The sequence below is a fragment of the Euprymna scolopes genome, chromosome 3 (assembly GCF_053919585.1).
Source record: "Euprymna scolopes isolate OS-2025 chromosome 3, ASM5391958v1, whole genome shotgun sequence".
NCBI lineage: Eukaryota > Metazoa > Mollusca > Cephalopoda > Sepiida > Sepiolidae > Euprymna > Euprymna scolopes.
In genome coordinates, this window is record NC_136484.1 from 27,451,563 (window position 1) to 27,477,745 (window position 26,183).

Consider the following 26,183-nt stretch of genomic DNA (forward strand, 5'->3'; position numbering starts at 1 on the left):
CAGGTTACAACTGACGAAACGAAAGCAAGTTACTCCCGTAGATAAAATAAAGTGTCTCATTTGAAATTCTTTAGTAGATTCCAAATTTTAGCATAATCATTACCTGATTCGATCAGAGACCTTGATGACTCATATAATAACATGCGGGTTCTTCTATAACATAGTGCATACGAGCGCTTCAGATAATATCAGTAGCAACAAAGTATGGCTGGCTTTCAAGGAGATTGGCAGCAGCAGTAACTAAAAAAAGCACATGTGCAAATTAGGAAGTGCGCGCGATTTGGTACGGCAAGAAAAAGAGTAAAAGATACTACGAGCTCGGAGAAGAAACAAAGTCGACGCCGAAGAAAATAGACGTGGAAAGTCGTGAACAAGAATAGGCCGCATGTGGCCGGCATACGGTCAAAGGAAGGAGAAACGCGGCCGGGCTAGATGAATAGGTGGCAGCGAGGGACTTTTAAGTCGTGTCAAGATGGGATGGTAACAGCAATAAAAACTTTTGTTAAAAAAAAGAGAAAATGCCGGCCCGGATTTGTAAATATTTATTTTTATTTTTATTTTTTTTTAGTTTATTTGTATATATTTATTTCCAGTTTTATTTTTATGAATTACTACAGTAAGTTGTAACGCCAGCTAACGTCATACCTCCTCATAAAAATATGATCGACTGGTGTAAGCCATAAATATAAACCTGATGAAAACGTCGATTAATACGTTGAAAGCATAAGCTTATGTAACGTTGTCATTACTTTTAAAGTGGGCCCAAAAGTTGTATCTGTTACATTATGAAAATATTTTACCAACAAACTACATTTTTTTTCTTTTTGTAAGATAAAAAAAAAAATTTTTTTAAACAAAATATATATGTTCACAATTTAAAGCATGCAACCTTATCACAGTCAAAGTTGTTTTGGAACTTGTTCAAAATTTCTCAATTATAAAAACAAAAAACAAAAAGAAAACTGTATGATGTACGTACTTGTGATGGAAAGAAAATATCATACACCAAAATCATGTAAAGTGATAAAGTAGTTTCATTTTTATAAAGAAAATAATTTTTAAGCGAATTGGAGTTTTTTCAATGCCCCAGCACCTCATGTTAAGAATGGTTTTCTCAAATCTTACAAGTTCGAATTATTTTATAGCCGAAAAAGAGTTATTTATTTGCTTTATTTCACACACGAAATGCTGACACTTATAACACAACAAGTGTATTATATCTTGATTTCTATTTATCGCTAGTAAATCTCTCTGGGACTCACTCGGTTCGTTTTTGATAGTGTAGAAGGAGAAGACTTGCATGCTAGTCAAGCTTACCTTTCCTTTTTCATATCTTCTCTCTCTTCCTTCTGATCTTAATATTTATATATACATTTCACTCCGTGGCGTTACGCCCACGCAGCGCCATAAAATGCGGGCGCGACATTAACTTGGCACGTGAGTCGTCAATATCGGTACATTTTCTGGTTTTGTCATTTAATGGTGGAGCCAACGACTACGTTGCATTTAATCATTTTTCCGGCTATCATCACAAACATCCGATCAATGAGACGACTTGCAAGATTGTATGACCCGATTATCATAGCTAAGACCTTTCAGCTACTTCAAACAGATAATCCCTTTTCCGGAACATATCAAGAATATACGAGTTTGCATCGGTCGAAACGTTGAGAGAATGAAACCAAAGAGAAGAACAGTAGTCCAAATTATACAAATCATAAAAATGTTCTTAAACTCACTTTGAATTTTGATTTCCCACTTTTATGACCACATAGTTTATTTTCTAGTGAACCAAATTACAATTATCTATATATGAAACAGTAGATACATGTATGTGTATGTATCCGTGTGAAAATAGCTAACCAATAAACTCTCTAACTACTGGTCACATAACACTGAAATTAACAGAAAATAGTAACCATACGCCAAGGATGGTTTATAACGAGCAAAATCTTTGTTTGGATGAATAACACATACAGAAATATGTCGGCAAGTTGAAATGCAAAACGTTTATTTAAACTTGCCGACATATTTCTATTACTTTTACTCAATGCGCAAATTTGTTCATAGCTTGAAGTGTTTTAGTTTTAACTCTTATCTATCTGTCGATAGCTTAAACGGCAGGGAACGTAGGTGGAGCGCTAAATATTTTGGTTTCGATTATATTTGATGGAACTGAAGGCATTTTTTTTAATTTTGAAATCACTACCATATATTATGGACAGTATAATATTCAATCAAGAATTGGCTCTGCAATATAGAATACGAAGTCTGCATAAATTAAGATATATTTAAGCGTATTTTATGACCACGCTCCCCAGTAGTTTTATATAAAAATGTAGTTTTAATGTCATTAGAATTCAAAGATGGCGCTGTACCATCTACAAAATAAGGCAAAAAGGTTTAATATTAAAATTCAAATATGGCTCTGTACCATCTACAAAATAAGGCAAAAAGGTTTAATATCATTAAAATTCAAATATGGCGTACCATCTCCAAAATAAGGCAAAAAGGTTTATTATCATTAAAATTCAAATATGGCGCTATACCATCTCCAAAATAAGGCAAAAAGGTTTAATATCATTAAAATTCAAAAATGGCGTCATGCCATCTACAAAATAAGGCAAAAAGGTTTAATATCATTAAAATTCAAATATGGCGCTGTACCATCCACAAAATAAGGCAAAAAGGTTTAATATTAAAATTCAAATATGGCTCTGCACCATCTACAAAATAAGGCAAAAAGGTTTAATATCATTAAAATTCAAATATGGCGTACCATCTCCAAAATAAGGCAAAAAGGTTTAATATCATTAAAATTCAAATATGGCGCTATACCATCTACAAAATAAGGCAAAAAGGTTTAATATCATTAAAATTCAAATATGGCGTACCATCTCCAAAATAAGGCAAAAAGGTTTAATATCATTAAAATTCAAATATGGCGCTATACCATCTACAAAATAAGGCAAAAAGGTTTAATATCATTAAAATTCAAATATGGCGCTGTACCATCTACAAAATAAGGCAAAAAGGTTTAATATCATAAAAATTCAAATATGGCGCATTACCATCTACAAAATAAGGCAAAAAGGTTTAATATCATTAAAATTCAAATATGGCGCTGTACCATCTACAAAATAAGGCAAAAAGGTTTAATATCATTAAAATTCAAATATGGCGCTGTACCATCTACAAAATAAGGCAAAAAGGTTTAATATCATAAAAATTCAAATATGGCGCATTACCATCTACAAAATAAGGCAAAAAGGTTTAATATCATTAAAATTCAAATATGGCGCTGTACCATCTACAAAATAAGGCAAAAAGGTTTAATATCATTAAAATTCAAATATGGCGCTGTACCATCTACAAAATAAGGCAAAAAAGTTAAATATAATTAAAATTCAAATATGGCGTTGTACCATCTACAAAATAAGGCAAAAAGGTTTAATATCATTAAAATTCAAATATGGCGCTGTACCATCTACAAAATAAGGCAAAAAGGTTTAATATAATTCAAATTCAAATAGAGCGTAAAAAAACAAACAAAAAGAAACAACATAACAACACAATTGCAACTTCACTTCCGATTCTCGGATTTTGTAATTATGTCCATATTCCTCTATTTTCTTCTGATTAATTAAGGATAGAATAATTTTTTAAAAAATTGACCTTTTATTTATACCAATCCTTTTATTTATGAAGCTTGATGTAACTTGAAAGCATATAAAAATAAATGAGAAAAGTCGATATTCCAAATTTGAAGATGTTGTTCATCTTACTGTTTATTTTTTTAAGTATATTGAATTGTTCAATTCTTGACAGTACATGTTTCGTAGCGCAGAATCATTCATGGAATTATTATGCCAATTTTTAAATTATATATATGTGCATGTGTTTCATGAAAAATATTCTTATTCAATTGTATATATTTATATATATTACATGTATATATTACATATTATATATATTACATATATATAAATGAAAATAATAAATAATATATATATATATATATATATATATATATGATTAGTTTTTTTGGAAAAAGAATTCCATATTCTTAATATTGGCTGAAGAGAGCTCGATAAGGATACCTTAAACGGGCCTTATTATCGGGCTTGAAACCGACGGTACCAATGACCTGTCTCAACTAACAACTTTCTGTACACAATATATATATATATATATATATATATATATATATATATATATATATCGTTCGACTGGTAGTAATCGTGACAACCTGCACTGAAGAATCCCGAAAGGATGAAACACTAGTGTCTGTAGGTATTTAATTATTATAGTAAAAAAATAATTATATATATATATATATATATATATATATATATATATATATATATATATATATATATATATAAAATGAAAATTACAACTGAATTTACCAAAATGATCAAAGATGGTAAAATTAAAGTAAATTATAAATATTAAAGAATTAATATTTATAAAATTGTCTTAGCCAGATATAAAAGCTCGATAAAACCAAATAGGAAATAGAGCTTATAATATGAGCAAACAGTTAATAAAATATGTTAAAAAACACTTTGAAATGAGTTAAAAACATATTTAATCTGAAAAGGAAACACTAGATAAATGGATAGTCCTTAATCCGCGGAGTTTCGAAGAAATACTCTCCTTCTCATCAGAGGGTAGGAATTAGCAAAATGCGGGATCGGATTTTGCATGCAGAAGTATTTGATGAAACAACAAGTAAGTCAAAGATCTTACTTGAAAACGAAATAAGTTAAGCAGAGGGAATATGGTAAAGAAAAAGGTGATTACACATGAATGGATAGTCTGGTGGAAGATAAAAAATCCAGTGATGGTAAAATCCAAATGTAAAACTTCAAGAAAGTTAAAAGAATTTCCATTTGTACAAGTAAAATCCAATGAAATCCCGTAATTGGAAGAAGATGGTCCATAATAATCCAAAGGCAGAAATCCATGGAATAATTTTACAAACATGCGTACAAGGAAAAAAAATAATATTAATAAAAGAAAAATAAGATGTGCTTTTCACTCTACTTCCGAGACATAACTCTATATATATATATATATATATATATATATATATATATATATATATATATATATATATATATATATATATATATATATATAAATAGTGTGTGTTTGTGTGTGTTTGTGTGTGTGTGTTAGGAGTTGTGTTTAAAGGCTATGAAAATGCAGTCTTGTAAAGGAACACCATTGAATGAAGTAAAAGAATAATCCCAATATTGACGGATTTCAATAATTTTAAATTATAATTTATTTATTTACCAACATAATGTGTCGCACAATATAGTAGGTAGTGTAAGATTTTCAAATTTTCTAGATATGTACTTCTGTAAAGGAAAAAAAAAGATGTACAGCTACTATATATACATATATATGTGTGTGATTGGTGTATGTGTTAGCGTGTGATGGAGAGAGATAAAAGGTTGTATTGATAAACATTTAATTATTAAATATATTGGATTATTAATTGACTAAGAATTTTTTTCTTTATTCCCGAAATTAATTTTTATGTTTGATTTTTATTTTGCAGGTTTTTCGAGCAGAACATGGACTCCATACTGCCATGACCATCCAACTTTTGAAATGATTGTTTGTTACAAGAACAGATATTTGGACTAAAGTAACGTCAGTCACACTAATCGATTTTCAGTCTAAAAATACGGATCTTATCTTTAGGAAAAATCTAACAAATTTAATAATCTACTTTAAACGGAACATAAGAAATATATTTCGTTTGATTATTGATTCAACAAATACTGAATTTTTCATATTCAAATTTGTGTATTTACTTTAGATTTAAAGTTAATAGTAACAAAAAAGATAAACTAATAAACTGTAGCAGTCTAATTACCGATATACACAATTTACCGATTTGAGGGTATTTTCAGATTCTGGATATTTAATATTTTGGACAGACGTGTATCTTTTATTAAAAATGTTTTTTTTTTTAATTAAAACAAAAAAAGCAACACAACTTTTTATAATCACCTGAACATAATATACGTCACAAGACTTTTACATAGTGATTTTATTTGTTTTGTTTGTGTTTATCTAACTTAATACCATTCTTTTGTTGTAACGTGTCCAGAGACCATAGGTAAAATTATATGTTAAAAAGTTCAGGGGCATTTCTGAAATCGAACATATAACTTTAACTAAATTATGTATATCTGAGTCGATAGCAGTATCTACAAAATGAGTCGAAAAGCTTTGCACCACCATTATGCATCAGCTGCAAAGGCCGATGCCGACAACATTGGATCCTTTCACAGTAACAATGGAAGCACCGGAAGTACGGAGAGCAGCGATGAGGACGTCGACATAAAATGGAGCGATCGTGGTTACACAATAGACGAAATTGTCGAGCAATTTAGTCTCCCAAGAGTCGTCCGTTATCAGATGGAGGGTCGAGGCCCACGAACCAGCCTACCGATTCCATTCAGTCTTACACAGGAACGAATTTTACTTTACTCGACCAGAGAAACACGACATTTGATAGCGTCTAATATAAACGAACCCAGTAAAAGCAACTTAAACCCAGATACTCTTCACAATGACGTAACCATCCCGGAAGAATTTGACGGTAAGAGATATTTTAAATTCTGATTCTATTTTTAACGGCTAGTTGTTGTGATAGTAGCCGGTTTAAAGTCGAGTGGTGCTTAGACGTTAACATAGAATTTACTTCTCCCGATTGTTATCGCTACCACTGACAGGAATAATTCACAGATCAGAAATGGACAAATGACAACATTATATTTTACAAAGACGTTAGAGAATTCTTCAGAGATCTTAAACGTGTTTTCTACATACATATTATTTATATATATTATACTAGCTGGTGGGGGCACCCTGCTTTGTCCGGTCGTAAAATACGCTTAAATATGATATTTTAATTTGTCTGGATTTCGTATATATCATTATAGAGTCGTGATTTCAATAGTAAAAATAAAAGTATTTGGGTGCCATCAGCTAGAATCGAAATCGAAAGAAAAACTGTAGCATTCAAAGCTGGTGACGTTACCACTGCACCAACATGGCACGCATATGAAATGATGAAAAATTAAAAATTAAAAATAAACTAAGCTGAATGCACAAAATGTACACAAATTTTTTCAATTTTTACTCATTTTTGACCCCTTAAAACTATTTCATCAGTTAAAGACACATAAAAACGTTCATTTTTTACATAGGCATCACAAGACCCAGAGACCACTCGAGGATAAGGTTTAAGAGTGTACAGTAGTCAAAAGGACAATATAGTAATCGTTAGTAATGGAAATTCGGTAAATTTGTTAACTTAAGTGGAACGGCTCATCAAGAACTTGTTTACGTTGGACTTGAAGATTGTAGTCAACCGGAAAGCAGGAAAACGGAAGACAGTGCCACAGGCGTGCAGTTCTAAGAAAGAAGCTTTGTTCATGGAATCTACGTTTAGGTTTAGGTACAGATAAAGAGTGGAGGAATTATTGATAGTGTTTTCTGCTAGACGATAGATTGAAGCTCAGTCGAGTACTTTCCATAAAAATAACGATAAAGCAGAGACAAACTCGCAACATCTCTTCTGTGGGATAGAGATTGCAGGGAAAAGAAAATGACATATCCTACGAGGCTACGAAGTCTATTTTGAACTCTATCAAGGCAGGACAAGCATCTCCTGCCCAGAAGTGGTAACAGTACTCTATCCTTAGACGTGTCTGGCTCTTATATAGATAGAGAATTGCATCAGCAGTAAGATATCTACTGGATTGATAGAAGGATTCCACCATTTTCCAGCGGCCTAGGAAACAGATTTGATATACGTGTTCCATTTCACATCAGAAGTAAAGATCAAGCCAAGAAACTTGTCAAAACATGAGGCTTCCCCAAGACGGGAGCCATTCATTTCAATTGATGCCAGATGGGGATCAGAGCGTTGATGATGTAAAGATGAAAGCTTGATTTTAGATGCATTAAAAATAACCAGCCACCTCTTTCCCCATTGTACCAGGTGCTCAAAATCAGAGGAGAGAGAATCAGAGAGAACTTGATCGTTTACGGTCTTAGATGTGCTACCATAGATGGTAGTGTCATCAGTATAAATGTCTACGAATGGTGTAAGGATGTGATTTGGAAGATCATTAATGTAGATCAGGAGGAGAGTTGGGCTCAGGATTGACCCCTGAGGCGCTCCAACATTAATACTGTGAGCTTCTGATTTCTGCACATCAACTGCTACTCTTATGAATCTATGAGAGACAAATGATTTAATAATTGAAAAGCTATTTTCAGATATACCATAGCTGGAGATCTTGTGAAGTAAACCTTTATGCCATACCATATCAAAGGCCTTTGATATGTCAAGATTAATTGCCCTAGAAAGGTTGCCTCGGTCGAGAGATTCACTAATTCTATGAGATATAACTGTAAGCACATCTGTTTGTAGATCTAGCAGAACGGAAACCATATTGTGTGTCACTAAGAAGGTTATTTTTGCTGAGATGGTTGATTACTTCTGTATTTAACACAGATTCCAGCAACTTACTCATGACGCACAGGAGACTTATTGCCATGTACTGAGAAAGAGATGTGCGATCACCTGAATTCTTAAATACAGGACATACTGATGAGATTTTCCAAGGTGATGGGAAGCAATTTTCCTTAAGACAACGTTTAAACAGTTTTGTAAGCATGGCCACTAGTTCTGATTGAAGTTTTTTGAGTACTATAATTGGAATACCGTCAGGGCCGGTTGCTTTACTGGAATCAAGATTTTTGATTAGCTTGGCAACATCACATACAGATATTTGTATATCACATAGCGTGTTCTCTGATATAGGAGGAAATATTGGGGGTTGGCGGCATTGGTCACAAAGAATTAGCTGCAAAGTTCTTTATCTGATGCTGACGAGATTACTTCATGTCCATTGATGATAGTTGGGATAGAGCACACGCTTCTGTTCAGGATTCTGCTTGCTATTTGCCAAAACTGGTGGTAGCCAAGCCGCTGCTCAGCTACTTTGGACTTGACAAACTGAGAATACAACTCGCTTGCGTTCTTTATTATTTTCTTACAATCGTTGTTGGCAGTCCTGAAAATGGCTTTAGTCTTAATACGTTGGAAGCAATGGAAAAAGTGATTTCTGTGCGCCATGGCAGCAGCACACTCTGGAGAGAACCATGGATGGCTGTTAGGTTTTTGCTGAAACTTTTTCGAGTGTATAAACGGTCTATATCTACAATTAACTATTCCGTCAGGTCTGATACTATAGAGGACACACCCTTTTTAAACATGGAACGCAGAGGTAGATCTGATATATATGTACGGAAGTTATCCCAGTCAGCCACAATGTATCGATATACTATACGATGAAGAGGTACGTCAGAGGGCTTATTACATTTCATTTTTATCTTAATTGATACAACAGAAGGATCGGAAGATCCAAGTGGAGACAGAACGGAAACTGAAAAAATCCAATCATTTGAGGCCCCTTGCGCTGCTCTGCGACTTTTAGTTTCGGAGTAGATAGAGTTTGAAAATATGGAGACAGACAGACAGACAGACAGACATATAGCTTTTTATATATTAGACTAGCAGTCGAGGCGCCCGGCTTTGCCCTGTCGTAAAATACACTAAAATATGATATTTTATTTTGTTCAAATTTCGTATATATTATTATAGAGTCGTGATTTAAAAAGTAAAAAAAAGTATTTGGGTGCCATCAGCTCGTATCGAAACCGAAAGCAAAACTGTAACAATCAAAGCTGGTGACGTTACCACTGTACTAAAATGACACGCATATGATCTGATTAAAAATGAACTAAGATAAATGTACAAAATATATAACGAATCTTGAATTCTGACCCATTCTTGATCCCTTAAAATATTTAACCAGCTAAAACCCATAAAAGAACGGTCTGTAAAATATCTAATCATTTGAGGCTCCTAGCGCCGCTCTGCGATTTTTAGAGTTAGAAAATAAGGAGACAGACAGACGTATAGGCTTTTATATATTAGATTATATAGTCATGACTTCAAAACAAAAAAAGTATTTGGGTGCCATCAGCTGGAATCGAAACCGAAGCATTTAAAACTGGCGACGTTACCGCTATATCAACGTAACGTGCATATAATATAATTAACATTAAAAAAAATAAGATGAATGTTTAAAAATGTTTAACGATTTTTTCAATTTTGACCAATTTAACCACTTAAAATCTATTTTAACCGGTTAAAGACTCATAAAAAATCCAACCATTCGAGGTTACTAGCGCCGCAATGCGACTTTTAGTTTCGGGAGGGATAGAGTTTGAAATATGGAGACAGACCGACAGACATATAGCTTTTTATATATTAGATTTTTCTCTAAGTCTGTCTATTTGTCTGTTAAGCTAAAACATAATTAAAACTTTATGTATCAATTGACAATATATATATATATATATATATATATATATATATATATATATATATATAGAGAGAGAGAGAGAGAGAGAGAGATTATGTCAATTTTTAAATCTTTTCCGTCATGACGCATCAAAAGAATAAAAACTCATCAACTTTAAAAGAAAATAAAAAGAATATGGGTATAATTACATAAATCATAAAAAAAATCGAAAGAGTAGTTGCAATTGTGTTTGGTGATATTTACACTATTTTATCGATTTTAATGTATTCATATATTTTTCATTGAACAACAGGGATAATTCCTGTTTGTTTCTTTTTTGGTTGTTTTTTTCCATTTGGCTGGACATTGTTCAAACATTTTGTTCTAGTGTAAAAAGAAATTTGCCATAGTCGCGAATGTTTTCGACTTCCATAAGTCGTCTTCAGGCGAAGGATGAATTAAAAAAAAATTGCGTTTTCTGTATTTATTGAAAAAGCCGATTAAATCGTTTAAAATCGTTAAAAGCACTTAAGCGTGACCTCCTCCTTCTATTGAGCCTAATTGCTGGTTGGTTTGTTCATGTGAATGAAGAGGGCTTCCATAACTGGAAAATTTCTTTCCACAATCGAACAGGACGCTCGACACTTTACCCGCAAAATGAAAAAAAAATGAATAACAAAAAATAACAAACAAATAGGAATTCTCCCCTGCATAAGAGAAAGATGCTGCCCCCCCACATATATATATATATATATATATATATATATATATATATATATATATAGTAAGTTAAAATATATATGGCAATCGCGAGCATAAGCCTGAAGAATCCTAGAGTGGATGAAACGCAGAATATTCAGAGTAGCTTAATCGCCATATATATTTTATAACTTACTAACTAGCTCTACGTACGTATTGAGCACTGTTGAAGTAAATACTTAAAGTTTACGCATAGATTTATAATATATATATATATATATATATATATATATATATGATAGAGAATGATCCTCAACCTCTCGATTAACAAGCATTAATGATCATCAACTTCCGTACCGAATAGTTGAGGGAGAAATTGCTCATAACGTCTTTTATTAGTTTATGAGTTAATTTATAATTTTTCGTATTATTAACATTCGTCATTCAATCAAACAACGTCTTAGACATTACTAAAGTATCCAATGAGCTTTACAAACAGTTTCTTTCCCTTCCCAGAACTTCCCACCCGTGACTGCTCCCTACAGCCTACAACATGGTTTAATTCATTTCATCCACCATTTTATTTTTCCTCACACAGAACTATTTTATCCTCAAGCTGCCAATCTCCTTAAGTCTTATCCTCGGGTAGCTATTGTCTTTGAAGTGTGGCAATTCATAAAAATGTGAAAAAAGAGAAAACCAAAATTTGGTTCTCGAATTCGACTTCGGCATTTTTGATCACTAGCACTATATTTATAAAATGAAATCGAATTCAGTGTTTCGACATCGATTTCGGAATTTTTATTGCTATATAGATTAGGATTGGTGCTATAACTAGTAAAGGGCATGCTTTTTTCATCGATACCTAGTAAATAAAAGAAAGCTTTAGAAAATAGTCAAGATTAATGTCTCTATTCTGTTTAATATACGGACCAAGTGTATCAGAAATGTCACCTAGCAGTAATAAAACGTACTTGGCATTGACACACATCTGGACGAAAAAAAAATAAACCCCGATCGATTGTTAGAAATATAGTAATTGACAGCGAAGGCGAAATTCCAGAATATGCATTTGCATGTGGATGCATGCATGTGAAAGATTAAACCGAAATTGAGATCGATAATCGATTGGCGATCGAGTCTGAGAAAAATAACCCTAAATTCCTGTGCACCATCCTTCCTCATTCACCTCACCCGTTCATCGCCATCGACAATAAATACATTTTATTGTATTTTTATACATTTCTGTTTATCGTCATTAGTGTAAGCACGCCAAAAATACAACACTTCGACGCATTTAAAACATGCTTAAGTTTGACTTAATCAACCCCCTAAACTTGTTATCCCCTTAAAAAATTAGTAGCGATTTTCCAATGAAAAGCTATAGCGAAGTGAATATTTCACATCATGAAATTGATGTTACAGCATGTTTTTATATTTACACGTGGTATTAAATTTTACTACTTGACCAATTAGATCCTTTTTTATTCTTGCTCTTGTTTTCACCAGCCAATGGTCGGACTTTTATCAGAAAAAGCTTCGGTGAACTTGTATTTATCTTTCTTTATTTCTGGAGAGAAGTAAGCCATCCTTTTTTTTGCGTATTAAAAGGTGGCCGTGTTTTTTGTCGTATATATCTATCGTTTTGTTTCTATCTGTCTTAGCATTTTATCTCATATCCTCAATTGACTTTTCAATCAGATTCAGATAAAGAGATAGCGATGGACACGTCATTATATTCTTACCTCGAATACATTTAAATTTAAGAAAAAAAGCAATGTTGTACATAATTACTTTACTTTGAAACTGCAATGCAAACTTTTGTAATATTCAAGGAATATCTTGTCCAAGAAATAGCAAGATTGAAAAAAATCTAATTAATATTAAGTCGATAATTTCAGCCAATATCATCACTCTGCTGGTTTCTAGTTGCTTTTTTAAGGTTATGGTTGCATACACATGAGAAAAAATTCATCGATTAATCATTTGTCAGCCAAAATTCATCCATAAGAAATACTTTAGAAATGCCAGTTTTCAAATGAGTCATGACCAAATTCTGACACATGAAAACCTTTGCGTCACTGAGAAGAGTTCGCAAAGAAGATTCTCGAGGATCATGATTTATAAAGTATGTAACACTTTTGCTCTTCTTGAGTCTTTCAATTCAAATTGCGTCGAAAATGTGATCCCCGGTCATAAGTAATTATTTCAATATAATTCATATATTTTTTTAATTTCAAAAACCAGATTCTTACATCATTTTCTATCACTTCTCAGCTTTAAACTCTCTAAATTTTCAACAACTTCTCATGCAAATCAAATCATATCGCATTTCTGAACGAATAAACATAATTAATTCCTTTTTCAGACAAGATAAAATTGAGGCGGGTCTAGATATTCCTGCGTTTAAATAACATCATATTAATGCAAGTGTTCCTCAGGGGTGGATTCTTAGACCTTTATTATTCCTGATATCCATAAACGATCTCCCTGATAAAACTGTGCCCGCGATGAGTATATATAATGATACCATGCTTTATAATAAACATCAGAGAAAGACGAATGTACACATGTCCAAGTCAATAACAGAAACACTAGTAAACGACTTTCAGTCTGCGTCCATAAATAGGTAGTAGCACTTAATGCAACTAAGACTGTTGTGGTCCAGTACAGGTCCGGAAAAAAGACACAACTTGATAGTTTCTGAAAAAATATATTGAACAGAAAAGCAAATACAACAAATATAGAGTGTGGGTATACGTCAATCCGACTGCCACGGGTGCAAAACTCGTACATAATCGTGTGAGAACCCCATGAGACATATTTTCCCGGTCTTTTTAGTAAGTGGGAGTGTTTATTATTGTTCGTAGGGTGAAAACACTACAACAAAAACGAAGCTTTCTTTAATAACTACAAAAAACATCGATGGCCATGACAAATGTCATTCTATGTGGGAACCTATCCTTAAAACTCGTCGGCTTAACATTCGCAGGCAACATAATTGCAACAAATACCGTGAGCACATTGCCAAGGCTACTGCAAAGAAGGTGGGTTCTCTCTACCATGCTAGAAAATTACTCAAGCCAGAGAGTATCCTATATATTTACATAGCCACAATTCGCCCATGCATTGAGTATCATCGCTATATCTGAACTGATAAATCTACTTCCAGTCTCTTACTCTTAGACACGGTAAAAAAATTCAAACCAATTATGTCGCGCACTATCGGTCAAGCTCCAACCCCTATCCCATCGCCATAATGTTGCATCCCTGTACCTATTTTACAACTACTTCAATCGAATATGCTTTAATGAACTTATAGCACTTGTGCTTCCATCGATATGTATACTTGTGCACGACAAGCAGCAAAACTAACCGTTGAGGTCCCTAGATGTTGGAAAACCTTTAATACTCTAATAATTTCTTCTCTCAAAACTTTGGAATTCTTCTCCCTGTTTTTTTTGTTTTGCTTTTCTGACTGTATAAACACGCAGAAGTAAAATATAACGTGAACAGACATCTCGCTGCTCAACTGCTCACAGTATCTGGTTAGACACGATCCTAAGTAGTAATATGCTTTACTTGGGTTTAGAAAAGTAATAAGATAAATAAATCTTCTTTAAGATTTTCAAAGAGAAGATTTCCTCATCAGATAACATTGTTAATTTTCTGGTTTTCAGTATTTCTGAGATTATTTCCATTACTTATGTTTGTATGGAAAAATGAAAAAAAAACCCAACTTGCAGCAGCTTTAAATTAATATTATTGTACAATAAAGTCCATTTTTGTAAACTCAAGATATTTTAAATATATAATGCATAATAATAATGATGCATATAAAGGCATTTTATGTTTGTATGTACGTTATCACCTTGCACGCACATTTAACAACACGACATCATCCAATCAGCAAAGCTGTTGATTGGTAACTAATTTGATGTCGCTAAGGTAACGATTTCGACTTTACTCGTTTTAAAATGAATTGTTTCACAATCAAATTATATCGTCTCGTCGTAAAATTTAAATAAGTGTATTTTTAAAAGTGACAAGAATATTTATGTACCTCCATAAAGCCAACATTAACACATGGAGTATTGTTGCCACATGTGGGAAGGTGAATTTACCACTAGTCTCTCCCTCTTGGATAGGGTCCTCCCCAAAAAGTCTTTAATCTAATAGGGTCCACTTTGTCAACTAAGCTCCAACCCCGTTTCATCACTGCAGTGTTGCATCGCTGTGCATGTTTTACAAATATTTTAATGGAATGTGCTCTGATTAACTTATTGCACTTGTGCTCCCTCGACGTACATATCCCCGATAAATCCTCTTAGCAACAAAATCACACCCCTTCACTGTTGAGGTCCCTAAATGCCAGAAAGCTTTTTACTCTAATCCTTTCACCCCTTGAACAGATAGACTTTTGAATTTCCTTCCTGCTACCTATTTCCTGACTGTACTGATATGCAGAAGTTTAAATGTAACGTAAATCAATATCTTATTAATCCTTCCATAGACATGGCCCCAAATAGTAGCCTCTTACATCCACGTGACGATGTACCTTGTTAGGGGTGAACGTTAGTAACAATACATATATTTTGCTGACAATTAAAAAAAATATATATTTCGCTGACAATTCTGTTTAATTACATTTTCACTCCAAACAAGACACATTGCCACTTTGATGTAGGGGGCTACTATCAGGGACATAAGCTACATGGGTATAATTTAGGGAGTTGGGCAACAAGATGTCGGTTCACGTTACACTTGAACTTTTGCATGTCAGTACAGTTAGGGATGCAGGGACCCGAAGGAAATTCCATAGTCTAGCGGTTCTGACGAAAGAAACTACTGGAGTAGAAGGCTCTCTTAGATCTAGAGATCTCTACTATGAAGGGATAGGATTTAGCTGCTTGTCGGGTTTGTCGGGGGTATTTACGTCTAGGGGGTACAAGTGCTTGCAGTTCGTCAGAGCGTTCACCGTTAAAGTACTTGTAGAACAGGCAGAGGGATGCAACATTTCATCGATGGGACAGAGGCTGAAGCTTAGATGACAGTTCAGGACCTATCAGGTTGGCGACTCTCTTTTGAACCTTGTCTAGGAGCGAGAGACAAGTGGCAGATGCACCAGCCCAAATATGACAACAATACTCCATACATGGTCGAATGGTGGCCTTATAGAGGTATAGGATACTTTCGGGCGTTAGTAGCTTTCTAGCAGAGTAGAGAGAACCTACATTCTTCGCAGCGGTCCCGAAGATGCTCTCAATGTATCTGTTCCAGTTCATATTTCCTGTGAACGTTAGGCCGAGGAGTTTAAAAGATGTACTTTCAGATAAAGAATCTTTAACCCTTGCTATTGGTGGTAGAGAAGGTTTCTTGTAATTATTGAAGGAAATAAGCTTAGTCTTGGCAGCATTGAATGTGACCATCCATTTTTGTACCCATTCTACTACAGATTGGAGGTCATCCTCTAGTGTTTCTGCCATTTCTTTAGATATGTGTGCATTTGTTTTCCTGTCCTGTCTGTTATAGAGCGTGGTGTCATCAGCATATATACCCCTCTCACAGACAATTTTGTCAGGGAGGTCATTTATGAATATAAGGAATAATAGAGGTCTAAGGATAGACCCCTGAGGCATTCCCGCATTTATATCATATTGTTTGGATGTACGACCATCGAGAGCAACATGGGTTTTTATCTTATCTAAGAATGATTTAATTATGCTAAGTATTCTTCCAGTGATACCGTATGATCTGATTTTCCTGAGAAGACCCTCATGCCATACCCTGTCAAAAGCTTTAGATGTATCTAGAGGTACCGCTCTACCTTCCCTTGCTTTGTCCAGTAAATGGTATATACGTTCAGAGATTACAGTTAGGATGTCTGCTGTGGAACGGGCTTGCCTAAATCCATATTGCTGGTCGGTCAGAAGTTTAGCACCTGTAAGGTGATGGACTAGAGCTTGGTTAATTATGAATTCAAATATTTTGGAAAAAAAGTGGGAGGAGGCTAATGGGGCGATAATTTAGTGGGTCAGTTCTTTCGCCCAAATTCTTGAAAACTGGTACCAGTTTTCCAGCAGGCCGGAGCGCAAGCTTCATTAAGTCATTTGTTGTAAAGTTTGGAGAGAACTGCAGCTACTTCGGTGGTGCACTTTTTTAATAGCACAGCCGGGATGAGATCAGGTCCACATGCTTTTGAAGTGTCAAGATTTTTTATGATAGCATGCACCTTAGAAGGGGTGATTTTACAGATCGTCTAGTGTAGCGTCTGTCACCAAAGGAAAGTAAGGGAGGGGGTGGTTAGCTGAGTCCAGTGTGGAGTCTGAGGCGAACCGACTGGCAAGCATTTTAGCCTTCTCGGTTGCTGAGCAAACAACCTCATGATTTTTGGATAGAGGGGAATTGTTTATTGCCCATTATTTACTACATTGTTGTAGATTTTCCAGATGTCACAGGTTCTTAATGTCTAGACTTTGATACGTTTTTTGTTGGTTTCAATAAATTCTCTCTTAGCTGTCGCTATTTCTTTATTACAGTTTCTTCTGGCTTCAATATACTTCTGTCTGTTTGAATTTAACTTATGTCGGTTAAATCTGCGGTAAGCATGCTGCCTTTGATCAATGGCAGTTGCACAAGTAGAAGTAAACCATTGGGGAGAGTGGGACTTGCTATAAAACTTCCGCATGGGAGCATGTGCTTCAATTGCTATTTTGAACCATTCAGTGGTCTCATTTGTGTACTGCTCACCAGGAAGTGAAAAGATATTTCGCCATGAGGCTTCTCTGATGAGATCCCTGATAGCTTCCTAGTCAGCCGTTTTATAATATCTCGTTGCTTTGAGCAATGGCTCTTTAGTTTTGGCACATGAGTTTAGGGCGATTTCAACTATTATCACTGCATGATGGACGTTTCCGAGTGGGCTGTGGGCATTCGTTACGCTATCATCGGGAACTGTGGTCAGAAACAGATCTAGAAGTGATGCGTGTTGTTCTTGCTGGTCTGGGAAATGGGCTAGAAACGTAACCATCTGTGATAGGGAATGAGATATTGAGAAGCTATGTGTTGTGCTACCAGCTGCATCTGTGTAAATAGAGAATCCAAGCCAGTTGCTGTGGTGGACATTGAAGTCACCAAATACATGCACTTGTGCGCTAGTGTCGAGGATAAGTGTTTTGTTTATTAGGGTACAGTCCAGGACGAGGGAGAGCGGTAGAGAAAATGAAAGTAACTAATGTTATTATAAAAAATATATATTTCGCTAACAATTATAAAAAATATATAACTTTCGCTAACAATTATAAAAAATATATAAATTTCGCTGACAACTATAAAAATTATATATTTCGCTGACAACTATAAAAATATATATTTCGCTAACAATTATTATAAAATATATATTTCGCTGACAATTATTATAAAATATATGTTTCGTTGACAATTATTATAAAATATAAATTTCGCTGACAACTATAAAAATTATATATTTCGCTTACAATTATAAAAATATATATTTCGCTGACAATTATTATAAAATATATATTTCGCTGACAATTATTATAACATGTATATTTCGCTGACAATTATCCTATCTATCTGTCTATGTACGTATATATGTATGTATCTATTTATCTATCTACTTATGGTTGGTACGAATCATCAGCTACTTATACACCACAAACACTCGCTCCCTATCTATTTATCTATATCTGAGACACACTCCATTTTTATCTCTCAATCTATCTGCTCACAGTTGGCGTAACTGACACGCTATAAGTAGACAAAATCGTTTGAGACACAAAGACGCACAAGCTAAGATCAAAGAATCATATTTTTCACACAAGAGAACATTGCGTTCTGGTTCCACCTCTCTGTGACTTACAGAAACGCTTGACCATAATGTCGAAAACACTGTGAAACATTTCCTTCAAAGATATTTCGATTTTTTGTCAAAAGTTCCTATTGTGTTCCTACTATATTCTTCTTCTTTCTTTGCAAATCGGACATATAAAGGTTTTAACCATTGTGAACTTTTCAGACTGTGTGTTTCCAATCAAATGCCGAACAAAACTTTTCTGTTAGAATACACAGTCACAAATGTCCGTGTTAGTGTCTGAATCCATTTGCTACAATGTAGCCATTTTGAAATTCATTTATCGTCGCTAGAGTATGATGATGTATACGATTGAAACATTGAATTACTTATAAAACTCTTTGTGTATTTTTCATGCTTATTTCAAAACGGTGTAGTATATAAAAACCATAGGTTTGTGTAACAGTTATATATATATATATATATATATATATATATATATACATATATATATATATATATAACTATTAAACAAAAAACTGTTATCTATATAATTATAAAACTCAAATAACCTTGTAAGGGGTGTTGTAACCCATTATCCGATTTACGACTTCCGCTTGCGCATGCGTACATAAATATAAACCCATAACAGCGTAAACAAATAAATACAAATCGTTGGATCGGTTTCGTTCGAACAAACGGACGTCCTTAGAAAAGCGAATATCTTAAATTTATTGAATGAAAAACTTCAAGATATGGGAAGCAAACGCAAAACGTGATTACAAATAATACGTTTAATCATCGACCTTTTTCTATATACAACATATATAATACTAAATAATAAACGCGACAATAAAACGTATTGTTTTTCTGTGTACGTTTTCAGCGTCCCAATTTTTTTTTTCGCGTTTAAATTATCCAAATAAAAAAATGTTAATACTTTCTCCATTTTTTTACATCGTCCATTTCCGTATTACGTTTAAGTTATTTTAACGCAATTTTCTTATAAATAAATCTACTTTAACCTTTGACAACCATAAGAGCATTTTACAACGGCGATTTACCCACTGCCTTCATTTTTAAAATTTTATTTTCCATTTTTAATACAATTTTCTTAAAAACATTCATACATTTTCTTCTACACTACCAATATAAATGAATAACACCGAAAATATGTTTTTTTTTAAATTGCGTTAAAAATAAATAATCAACGTGACAATAAAACGTATTGTTTTACTGTGTACGCTTTCAGCGTCCCAATTCTTTTTTTTTCGCGTTTAAATTGAAAGATATATAAAAATTTGAATTTAACTCAAAGTATTATGGTATCTGTTCAATGCACATTTACCTATAAGTATGGCTAACCACTTATACTTCAATGGCTGTAAGTTTTTTTTTCAAAAGAAAAAATATTATAAACAGAACAATTCATAGAAATCTATTTATATTCGTTTTTCATTTTAATGCACTTTTATAGAAATGTTTCTGCTATTCCACAAAAAACTCTTTTCTGTACGTTACAAGTGTCACGCTCATACATTAATTCCATAGTAATATAACACACTGATCCAACGAGTCACGAGTAGTACATATATATATATATATATATATATATATATATATATATATATATATATATATATATATATATATACATGATACACGCAGCGGCCTATCATTGCCCGGTCGTAAAATACGCTTAAATATGATATTTTGATTAATGCAGATTCCGTATTTATTATTATATTATATTGGACCCAATATATATAGTTATGACTTAAAAAGTTAAAAAAAAATGACTCGTGCGCCACCATCGAGAATCGAAACCAAAACGTTTAGCTTACGATTTCCTTTTTCCTTTTACGTTAATGCCTGAGATATGAAGACGTGTTTGCTCCAAGGTTAAAAATAAAAACATGAACCAATAGTTAGTATGTTACACATGCATATTCGTAATGCCATCGTTCGACACTCACCTAGCAAATTCCATTTTTTTAATTTTCACACGTTTGAACCGTTTTCCCCCGGCTAAAACCCAAATATAAGTTTCGCATGGGTTCGAATCCCTATATATTGAGTTTTATATCTGTAGACCAAAAACTGACATAGGAGTTTGGTAAGTAAACTTTTTAAACAAATATATATATATACATAAATAAATAGATATAGAAAAAGATTTGTGTTTACTATAACCTTTTTACGCAAATATTACACAAGCATATATCATGTAAAATATCTGCATGCGTATATCTTTCTATATATACATAGATATTCAACGGAGCTAAGGTCTGGAGAACACGGTGATCAGGTCATAAGAGTTTATCCAAAGAAGATGTAAAGAAGGCTGCAGTCGCACTTACAGAATGGGTTGGTGCATTGTCATGCATAAAAATCATTGAAAGCGACGTGACAATGGTGGGTCATCTAGCCATGGTGACTAATGTTTATCCAAAAAGGCCGTGTACGCATTGCTGGTAAGTTTTACACCCTCCGGAACCCGGAATGGTCCAACCAACTTATCCCATATGAATCCAGGCCAAAACATGATGCCTCCACTCTTCTTTTATGATGAACTCTGTAAGGTGTTGGAGTTCCGTTCGGGTTCCAAATTTGGCCCATCCATCCCGACCGTCAAGAGTAGCATGGGTCTCATCTGTAAAAAGTACACGTTGGAAATCCATTTTCATGTAATTCTGTGCCCAAGCCTTTCGTTTTCCCGATGTTATTTGCTCAATGAAGGCCTTGGAATAGTTTTGATGTACCTTGCCATCACATTCAACACATTACATCGGGCTTTTCAGGATCTTGGAGCGATTCCCGCTCTTGTAAAAATGAAAGCACTGGTGTTGTTTGTGTTTAGGTTGGCTTCCCTACGAATTTTCCGAATATCACGACGTGAAATGTTTCTCCTGGTGTCCTTATCCTTTCTGGAATTAGTGTTGGGGTTATTCACGAATGAAGTCAGAGTTCTTTGATTCCTTTCCAACTCCATAGCTAAATCTTTGATGAACAATCCTTCTGCGAGTCCAGCAACAATCCTTTCCTTTTCAATAACCGTTAATCGTCTTTTTTTGGCATTTTAAAATCCCTGCAATAAAGCGTTGGGCAGTATCAATTAGTTGATAATAAATAAAATGTCATAACTTCGTGAATATCGCATAGATTTGAATAATATTTTGGGAAGTAACTAACCTAGAAACAGTCATTTCATGATGCAATTTTCATTTTTGGGTGACGTATATTTAGTGAAATATTGATATTTTTCTAATCTGCAATTAAGCGATTGACACAGTTTATATGTATTATATATATATATATTTATATATATACATATATATATATTTATATATATATACAGAGAGAGAGAGAGAGAGAGAGAGAGAGAGAGAAAGAGAGAGAGAGAGAGAGAGAGAGAGAGAGAGAGAGAGAGCAACAAAATTCTATATAGGCACCAATGAAAAATGTTATCAAAGATAAATAAAGCTCGGACTTACCCAACATTTATAGGATTTAAATACAAGCAATAAAACATTCCTAGTCAATTGGAATATTATTACAAAAACCAGCACCTATAAACTATTAAACACTCTTTGATACTTTTGCTCAAACGAGATGTTTGAGATAATTATATTTGGCGGTCGGGGTATAGCAGAGGATGAACAAATGTTCCGCATTTCCAATACTTTTCTTGTCATAGAAATCAAAGAAACCGCCTATTTTTCACTCAAAGCAATTGATTGCCTGCTCTAATACGGGGACCCACTGCGGTATAGCAAGACAAAGCTTCACAAGCTTTCCGTCAATAACATTGTTGTTTACGTTCCGCAGTAGAGTATTTACTATTGATTTTATAAAATTATTTTTTATATAATCGCTTGAAGGAAAGTGGAAAATGCAAAAGTCAAGTATAATGATTTAATTGTGCTCTAAACAGAAACATTCATTTCGAATACCATTCTTTCTTAGAAAAAAGAATATATATACTACTATTGATTTTACACGCTGCGCCCTTTTGTGTGTGAGGCTATAAAACTTCTCAAATGCACTTGTAATGTTAGGTTATATAAGAGTATTAACTTTTTAAAAATCAGATTGTCCCTTTTTTGATTGGATTTTTTTCGATTAACAATTTTCGATACATATCAGAGACATTCCGACACAAAACTTATCTAAAAACACCCCAGATATATTTCTGTGAAATTGCAGAAAATCGGCTCGGCCGTTTGGAAATCCACAGGGAACAAACGCACACAAAAGTCACACGCAAACATTTAGAAGAAAGTAAAATACAATTCTTGTTATAATGTGGATTTCGTGCGAATATTTTTGGAACCAAAAATTAGAACATTAATTAAAAGAAACTTGATGTTAAATAAAACTTAGCTAACGGAAAAGATTTTCGTGCGAAGTGTTCTGTTATTTTCCTATGCTGACTTTAGTGTGTAAGGAAAATCCACTTAATTTTATTAATATACACGAAGATTTACTGATCTACACGGGGTCAATTGGGTGACAATCAATGTAAGTATTTAATACACTTTGATTCCATTCTAGAATTCATAAACTGTATATCTCTTTACTTCCATATTATCCTTCTTTTTATTGTATTGATTTCTATACAGAAGTGTTATTATTCTTAGATAGAAGTAAAAAAAATAACTATGTCACTTAGATAGTGACATTTTGCTTATCATGTGTACAGATACTGCAAAGTAAATTAGATGACAAGCTGAGAAAAGCAAGCCACACTTTTTTGAATACTCGCAGAGACATTAAGAACAAATTTAGAGGTTAAGGCAGCGGTTCCCAAACTTTTAGAACTCGCGATTCCTTATCTAATTGTTTGAAACTCATGAAATCTCCTACTGATGGCTTCCTATCTGATGACTGTCACTCTTACTACTCTAATGACTAGTTTAATTTTCTTTTTATTTTCTATGAATGGCGGAGAAAGAAGCATATAATAATATATTTAAATTCTGTAATTATTTATTACCAAATTGAAGCACATTGGTCTAATCTGATTTCATAAAAAGAATATATATTTCTTAAAATAATACTATCATATAGGTGGGAAAAGCTGTTCAACCAAGCTAATGAGATGCCTGATGTTGCATTTTGAGCAGCTTTGAAATTTGTGGCCGGGTGTTTGTTAGAGCCAGCCTCATGTCATCTCCAACATCCTATCTGTTCTTATTCTTTGTTTTTATATGGACAAGAGTGGAGAATCCTGCCTCACACAAGTAGGTAGAAGTAAATGGAATAAGGACATGCAAATCTTTAATGCTAGCATTAGAGTATCATTTGATACATAGCGCACAATAACTGAGTCACGGATTTCACCCTGAGCAGATCAGAAGCCGAAGAGTCGTTCTTTATATCCAGAAATTTATCTTAGATATCATCTAGGATGCTAGACACATACAGCTCTGTTCAAAATGGGTTTCTTACCAGGGCTTCCTGTTCTTGTGATAGAAGTAACGTTCTACTTCCACTTTCTAAAGATTAAAGACGTTCGGTAATCTCATCTTTGAGGAACTGATCCAAATGAATCTGAGACTCATCGATCATCACAGAAAATTCTTTTTCCTAACATAACGATGTTTCCATGATTAGTTTTTCTACGCCAGATCTACAGTTTGGAAACAAAGGTCCGAAGACTATCCTGAAAAAAAGAAAAAAGAAAAAAAAAAAGGAGAATATGTTTTTCGCTTCCTTGAAGCTTTATTGAGCTTGTTCAGCCGGTCAAAAATGTCGGTTAGGTACGCAACCTCTTTATTCCATGCTTCATCTTTGAAGTGAACTGTAAGATCTTTCTTTTCTTGAGTCTCCAGAAATAGTTTTATTTCATCTTTCAATTCTTTGTATAGGCGAGAGTTGAATGCCTGAGTCTTCACATAATTTACAATTTTAATTACAGATCCAAGCACTTTCTGCAAGGAGAGAGACAAAAACTTACTGGCAAGAGCACCGGTTAATCATGCAATGGGTGCCCTTTGCTTAAAATGCTATAAAAGTTACCGGAAAAATTTTAATTTAACTTGAAAATCCTATGTGAAAAATAGCACGGTCTTTATTCTACAAGGTACATTTAAGAAAGAATAGAAAATAATTAAATTATATTCAAGTATTTGTGAGGTGTTTTGCATAGTTTAAATTTCTTTTACCTTTCGTTTGGACTCCCGGAAAGGTCAATAGTCTTTAATTAAATGTGAGAACTTGTTTGCAGTCTATTTTATGTTTATTGGTAAAGAAATTTCGCATTCTTTGTTTAATGGCATTAAGAAGTTAACTAAATAATATGGTGTATGCAAGTAACTCGCATTGTTTTCATATTATTAGTAAGTGAAACCGTCAAGTTGGGTTGTTCGTTTTTACGATCTCCTATTCCGAAGAGTAATTACATGCAACTATTGTGAATCGATAGTTTCGACTTATTCTGTTATTCCATTCAACTATTAAGAATAAAGGGGCGGTTGTTAAATAAATATATAAGCGTAATGTAGAATGTATTTAATATTAATATGTAGAAAATCAAATAATAAATCGGCAAGACTTATGAATAAAGTAAGTGGTGATTTGGAGTTACGTGAGAAGACTGAATTGCACCAGACTTTGCTACTCTCTCGATGGGATTACGTATTTAGGAGAGGCGATCCACCAAGATAAACATAATATATATTAAACAGGGGCTAAATGTACGTATTGTTGGCTATGAACACGCTTTAGTGGTGAGCGTCAAAGTTGTGAATGAAAGTGTTTTCTTTTCTTTTAATAATCTCGAAACTTTCAACCGAAAAATTGTCTCTATTTTATTAATATAGAGATAGGATATATTCAACATATAATTAAGAATATATCAAATTAAAAACAAAAAATATACAAGAAATTTAAATGTTTCCGATCAAACTGTCATATGATAACTGCATTATTGCCAGGCACAACTCGTCTCTACTCTTTACTTTTCTCCCTGTTAAAATTAAATGAATGAATAAATAAATAAATAATAGTTCGACATTGCGCGCTTTGGCAGACTGAATACTTGACCATGTGATGAGTGTAGGAGAAGTAATGATGGACTAGAGAGAGTGACCAGTAGTGCGATTCGTCATCCACCAATCAGCAATGGACATGTCATTAACGTGCCCACAGCGAGAACATACATGCTATCTACACACTACTAAACACACATACAATTTCATACACGCATACATATTCACACAGGCACATTCTCTCACAAGTAAGCACACATACACCCACAA

At 33.6% G+C, this 26,183-nt stretch overlaps 1 protein-coding gene across 2 annotated transcripts in view; it reads left to right on the forward strand.

The window, feature by feature from the left end:
* The window catches only part of LOC145254310 (uncharacterized), a 169,339-nt gene that overhangs the window by 116,900 nt on the left and 26,256 nt on the right, over positions 1 to 26,183 (forward strand). For both annotated transcript variants that reach the window (XM_080113015.1, XM_080113013.1), the window contains exon 2: positions 5,573 to 6,625. In XM_080113015.1, coding sequence (XP_079969141.1) covers positions 6,238 to 6,625 — 388 coding nt within the window. In that variant the 5' untranslated portion in view covers positions 5,573 to 6,237. The remainder of the gene's footprint in view (positions 1 to 5,572; positions 6,626 to 26,183) is intronic.